Below are 7,191 nucleotides of genomic sequence, written 5' to 3' on the forward strand. Positions count from 1 at the left end.
GAATAATTGTTTAAACATTTGTTTAACAACAAGTAAAAACTTGGAATGGTCTATTCTTTCATGTGAGTATAAAACACTTAAATATACCAGTTCGATTTTCAATACCTCACTACTATAAAGGCTTGGTTTGGTCTAATATTTCATTGGTGGTAGTGTCCAGGATCACTGATGAGGAGTGGAATTCTCGGAAACTAGTCTGGCGCACAGACACACCCCCAATGAAAGAATAGACCATTTTAAGCTTTTACTTGTTGTTAAACAAATGTTTAAACAACTCTATTCAAAAACAAAAGTATGTTGTAATCTCTAAAAGTATACTTTCAGTCATATATGTTATATGTATGATTAATATGGCAGGGATAAATAAATACATAAAAAACTATACTAAGGAGTGATAAAAACTTGAAAATTAATACACATGATCTTTGTGAACATCCTCATAGCTTGAATTAAAAACTTTGCAATTTTTCTGCAAAGTTAACAATCTATGGGCAATTAATTAATGCCTTTGTTAGTGATAATTAGACTTTTACCAAGACAATTGGTAGAGATTTTTGAATTTTAAAAAATTCAAGCTATGGAAGAGTGTAACATCAACAAGTTTGCTAAGTTTCATGCTGATATTAGCTTTAATAGTGAAGTGGAAATGGAATGAAAACAAACTAGACTTTTATTTATAATCATTTACTACGGGTTGATTAGTAAATATTTTCAGATACAAATAAGATATCAACTTTAATGGTGAAGCTATTGTGCTAATAAATTGGTGACCCCAGTGAAAAACGTTTTGAGAAAATAGCTGTTAAGACAAAAATTATTTGTTTATGTAGAAAAGAGGTTAAACTTTCAATTTAGGCTAAATGTGAAAAATGTGATTTTTGAAATATTGGTGATGCTTCTTAAGGGTCAGTGCTACCTCAGACCTAGAATGCAAGTGTAGTTAGTTTAGTATACAAGAGGTAACTTGTATGGGTCATAGTGACCCTATGCTGGAATTCTACAATTAAATATTATATGGATGATAACATTCACCAGAACCCAAATAAATACTTTGTGACAGGCTCAAAGTTCCAACATAAATTTCCATGACAGGGTAACCAAAAAGCTTCAGCATATAGACCAAAATATCATTTGTTCAAGAATCAATGGAGTAGTGCATTAGATATTTCAACCCTACCCTCTCTATGCTGCTTACAAAATCAATGAAACAAAAAATCCTTGATTTACTGGAAAAACAAAGAAAGTTTAAAACACTAAAACATAATTTATACAATAGATTCAAAATCCAAAACAAAGATTTGCTTCTGAGCATTAAAAATCACCAACAAACTACTTCAATGCATTCAAAAATCAACCCCTAAGTCTAATATCAACCCTTAAGTTTAATATCAAGCCTTAAGTCTAATATCAAGCCTTAAGTCTAATATCAAACCTTAAGGCTAATATCAACCATTAAGGCTAATATCCTACACTATGTAACAGTCTTACGAAGGTAAAATCCCTCACTTCCCAGTCCTTTATCTCAAAGAACGTGGTTTATAGCATTCAGTGCAGGTGTAATAAACAACACATTAAGGAAACAACTTCTGTTACAGGTAAGGTTCAAAGAACACCAAAGAGATATTAAGAACTGTGTTATAAACACATCAGCTATAACTTTTCACATTCAGGAAAACAATCATATAGTAGACATAAAAATGCAAAAATAACAGACAGGGAAGAAAACACCAAACTGAGAAAAATCAAAGAAGCTATTGCCATCCAAGCACAAGACAGTGTACTACGAGTGGGTATTAATCAAAACAACAGCCAACAACTACTCAATGCATTAACACCACTTACAAAAAACATAAAACATTATTTGTCATGATTTCATTATAAAATTAAACCTTTAATTTTACAATGTATTATGAAAAATTGATTTATTTTTATTACTCTGTATAATACTTATTATGGTATTTCCTTAAGTTTATTATATTGAAGTCATTGATTTACATTCTATATTCATCATAATATCTATACGGTTAACAACTTTAATACCAGATGTCAGTTATTGTTACGAGTGCTGCTTAGATACCTATTTTGAAACAGAGTTCCACAGTTAATAACTTTTTATTGCTCAGCACATTTTAACCTGAAGAGAGCTTCAGTAAAAGGGCTGAAAGCTCATAAGTAAAAGTATTTTAATGTAGAGAAAAGTCTGTGTATAATTCTAAATATTAATTTATCTATGGTACGAGTCTCAAAAAACAATTATAGCATCATTGAGTTGCTTTAAGTAAAACAATTTATTTCTGTGTTGTTTTGTACATATTCCAAGACCAAACTAGCCCTAAAAGAAATATATGTGTGACTTGCCATCTTTCATTTTAGAAATATAAGATATATTTCAATAAGGAGGGTAAGAAAATAATAACAACAAAATATCAAATGATGATCTTTTTACACAAGTAATAAATTATTTTTTTAGGTCTATCATAAAAGTAGAAGTTTGGTTTGAACTAACCAGAGCTTACTTAAAGTCACATAAATTACATCACTTATGTAACTTGAAACAGTAATATCATATCATGCATGGTTCCAGATCAAGCAAACAAAAATTACAGTAGTCAAATTAGACTAAAAACAAAAGACCTCACAAACTGTATGTTATAAAGGTAAACTACACCAGAGAAGTATTTTGTTAGCTTAATATCTGTATGCTTTTTTTATCAAAAATATCATACTGTTCTACTTGGAAGAAAATTTAAAATTTCTTAACCACAATTTTTGATGTGGATAATAAAAATAAAAGAAGTACATGTGAAAGCTGCAACCATTATAAAATTTTCAAACGTTTTAATTTATCTGACAAAAATATAAAACTGTTTCCTTTATGAGTTAAATTTAAAATTTAAATCCCCTTCTATAATATTTTGAAAAGATATTTACAAAAATCGAAACTGCAAATCTGGTACTGAAGATTTTTACATGATTATACAAGATATTTTGTATAGCCTTACTTAATGTTTTAGAAATTTCTTCAGCCTGCTGTAGAGTATCAGCAACCTTAAATCGTTGAACTGTTATTCCATTGTCATTCATTAACTGCTTGCTTTGATACTCATGAAGATTTAGTCTCCGTACTGGTACCTGGCAGGATGGAATCTTTACACAGTAAAGAAAAATAAAATATACAGTATTTTAGAAATCTTTAAGAAATTCAAAATGATCTCTAATCTATGTTTCTTCAAGACAACAGAAATGTACATACTCATCTAATTTAAATTTATCACCAAATAATTGGTACAAGGTAGTTTCATCAACAGTTAAATAGCACTTAAAATATATAATATCGATACATTAAATACTCTTCAAATATAACATTTGAACTTGCTTAACCTGACTAAACAAATATCTATAAATATAACAGTACTGTCTGTTGTTTGTCCATGTAACTACTTCACGTGGTGTGAAAGGATCTTCACCAAAATTGGTATGGAAGTTCATTATGTCCATGCAGGGGTACATACAAATTTTCAGTTTTGCATTTTGTGGTCTTTATGGGCATGGATGCATTTTTTATCACTACTTCATCCCTCTGTAGATGGATCTTCATGAAATTTGGCATGAAAATTTGTTGGGTCCATGGGGAGATACATGCAAACTTTCAGTTTCACATTTTGTGTGTTGCATTTTCTATAATTACATATAAGAGAAGCAACTTTCCATGTTCTAAGATAATCATGAATTTAAATAACTTCCATCCAGGGGATGGGTACTCCAGCTAATATAACATATGTCCCCCCCCCCCTCATCACAAATGTTCCCTAATCATGTAAAAAAAGGCCTGGCTTTACTAATAACTTTGTGTACAAAGCAGAAGTTCTGGTATTTTTTGTTTTAGTTATACATGTATGCTATGTGAATTACACATTTCCACTTCTCCACTTAAAACCTACTGACTTTGTATTCATGAGCATTCAGTATTACTGGAATATTATCATGTGTGTCTTATAAAATTTAAACTATAAATGTCCACTTACCAGATATAGGTCATAAATTCAAACTGAAAAGGAACTTGATGCTTTATTTTGAGTAAATGACAAAGGAGAATCTTAAAATAGTAAACATTTCACATATATTTGTACTGGAGTCAACAACATGACAAAAAGAGAAAAACATATGGTAATAAGCTTTGCTTTTGATATCTAAAATAGCTTTACACCTACCGTTAACATGTGAACATTTTATTTCATTGGGAGGGGGTATAACCACAAGCAGTTACTTGTACTATGGAAGGAATGGGAGGTTAACTTTTGATCATGTATTAACTGCTGACTACTATACACTACTATTAGTATTACTTAGTAACACTACATTTTAACTATGAAAGTTTGATGCTGTTTTAGAAATGTTTTCTTCTCGTAATAAATGATGCATTTTTTTTAATTATGGCAAACTGTAAATACGAATATATTTAACATTCATCATATACACAACCTAATAAATGTAATTTACACACCAAAAAATTAAAAAGTATTGACACTGCTGTGCTCAATAGGTTAATTAGTTAATGTTGATCTTAGTTGTTGTTACTGAATTATTTATGAGATGTATCATAGTAATTTTTAATACTTTTGGGGTTTGAGTTGAATAACGTATTGAGTAGTGTTGGTACCGAATCACCTGTTACTGTTACCGAAACTCACGAGCCTTCACATTACAAAATTTATAATTTTCATGGCTTTAGGCATTGAATATATTAATTATTATCCTGTATGCGCATGCACACGTGTACCAGTGAAAGATTACTACACCTACTCTGAAATGTTAAACAATTGTAGCTAAACTAAAATATATATTACCATAAATTGTTGTAACGAACTGTAACAATCATGCAAATTACACACACCTGCTTCCTAAGAAACTGAAAAGCTCCTCGGCTAATCTTCAAACTCGTAGTTCTGGTTAAAGCAGCCATATTGAATACACTTGATTCGCTGATTGAATGTTGCCTTCAGATTCACAACTGTTATTAAACAATCGAAAGTATTAATAAACAGGCTAAAAACGCACCTTTATAGAAATATGGTGAAATTTGTTAATTTTTAGAAGATACCAATCATATTCACAATATTTACGTTCCAGATTATAAGATTAATATTTGTAATATAATTTGTCTTGAATAAAGTTGACACCTTAAGTTCAAGGCTTAAATGAACTTTGGTAAACATGCATAATCATAAAGTCACAACTAGCTTCCGGAATACCATCACTAGCTCAGTAGCAGTTGTTGAAAATATTAACACTTGTACAAAATAGTTTGTTAAAAGCTTTAATATAAATACAGTGACACAATAGTCACTATTATATTGTTTCTTCGTCTCGAACAAAGTATCATAGATGTTTTGTGTGTGTCACAATACTAAATATTATATAAAAAATCACGCGGGATCAAAAATTGTATTACAATAAAATAAAAATTCGAGCGATTTTGAAAGGTGAGTATTCTTTCTTTGCCCCCAGTGGTACAGCGGTATGTCTGCTGACTTACCACGATAGAAACCGGGTTTCGATACCCATGGTGAGCAGAACACAAATAGCCCATTGTGTAGCTTTGTGTATAATTACAAACAAACAATTCTTTCTTTAAGAAACAATGGATGGCTTACAATCCGAAAACTTTTAAGTTATTGGATTTCTTATTTTGTAATATTAAATATGTGATCTTTGTGTAGTCTGAAAAATTAGAAGAAAAAACGATTTATTACCAATAATTGGGTTTTTTAAGATACTGTTTTTCATCACTTTGCTAATAGTCAAGCTGCTTAGCGTTAATTTTTGGGGTTATCGTTACAGGGCGAAAAGAGCACCAAATATTGCCTGTGTTACGTATCTGCTGGTTTGTTAATTTCCGGTAGAAATTCTTTTCGAGGAACTTCAGCTATACAAGTCCATTCTTGATTAAAACAGTTTATTCTTTCTCGATGCTAACTTTTAGTACACAGTAATTCCACAGTCAGTACGTTTCTCGTCACTTTAAACATAACATCTTTTATAATACACGCTACAAATCACAGCGATTCACAATCTCAATAACTTCGCTATCGACGAGTGCAAAACACACACTAGCTCGAAACAGAATCGTAAATTGCCCGAAACTCACTGTGACTACTGTTCGCTTAGCACCACTGGCTTTTCTCGCCAGGCTTATATACTGTTACGACAGCGGTAGTCACGTGACGCTGGTTACACGTCATGATACTCTAGAAGATTCACGAAGAAACGAGATGTACGCTTTTTGTATATATAAGACCACCAAGAAGTGACGACAACAATGAAATTGAATTGCAGACAGAGATAGAGACAGACAATTGAGTCAAGCGCATGTATCGTTCGTTGTGAATAATAGCGTTGGTTTAAGTTATAGCGTGACTGTGGTAATTAAGTGTATTGCAAAGTTGTATTGAGAAAGAATAAACTAGTTTTATTTAAGAAAGGACTTGTATTGCTAAAGTTTCTTTGGAAAGAATTTTTACTGAAAATTAACAAACGAACACAGAGGCATAACAAATTGGTGTCAGAGAGTGAGACAGAAAAGAAAAAAAATGGAAACGAGAAGTAGCAAATCAAACTACAGCTCAGCAGATTTGATGGCAGCAATACAAGAACAAGAAAAGAAACAAGAAGAGAGACCACAGCAGTTGCAAGAAAACCTGCAACAGTGGCAGCTCGAACAGCAAAATAAACAAGAAGAGAGATTACAGCAGTTGTTGGACGAAAAAGAAAAGAAACAAGTAGAAAGAGAAAATAAACAAGAAGAGAGATTACAGCAGCTGTTGGAGGAAAAAGAAAAGAAACAAGAAGAACAAGAAAATAAAGAAGAAGAGAGATTATAGCAGTTGTTGGAAGAAAAAGAAAAGAAGCAAGAAAAGAGATTACAACAGTTGTTGGAGGAAAAAGAAAAGAAACAAGAAGAGAGATTAGAGCAATGGCGAGATAACTTGCAACAGTGGCAGCTTGAACAGCAAAATAAACAAGAGAGATTGCAGCAGTGGTTGGAGGAGAAAGAAAATAAACAAGAAGAGACACTACACCAATGCATTTTAGGATTGGACTATTTACTACCGATGAAGTGTGTTGTTAACTTCGATAAAATGACGTTTGGAAACAACAAAGGCCAGATTCCAGTAACTGTTGCTGCATCCA

At 31.6% G+C, this 7,191-nt stretch overlaps 1 protein-coding gene across 1 annotated transcript in view; it reads right to left on the reverse strand.

Moving 5' to 3' along the window:
• LOC106468482 (succinate--CoA ligase [GDP-forming] subunit beta, mitochondrial-like) overlaps positions 1-5,223 on the reverse strand; it is a 25,838-nt gene extending 20,615 nt beyond the window's left edge. The window contains exons 1-2 of the mRNA XM_013928911.2: positions 4,895-5,223; positions 3,003-3,147 (exon numbers count right to left, since the gene is read on the reverse strand). Coding sequence (XP_013784365.1) covers positions 3,003-3,147; positions 4,895-4,963 — 214 coding nt within the window. The 5' untranslated portion in view covers positions 4,964-5,223. The remainder of the gene's footprint in view (positions 1-3,002; positions 3,148-4,894) is intronic.
• Between the last annotated feature and the right edge of the window lie 1,968 nt (positions 5,224-7,191).

Source organism: Limulus polyphemus, unplaced genomic scaffold, assembly GCF_000517525.1.
Source record: "Limulus polyphemus unplaced genomic scaffold, Limulus_polyphemus-2.1.2 Scaffold3021, whole genome shotgun sequence".
Taxonomy (NCBI): domain Eukaryota; kingdom Metazoa; phylum Arthropoda; class Merostomata; order Xiphosura; family Limulidae; genus Limulus; species Limulus polyphemus.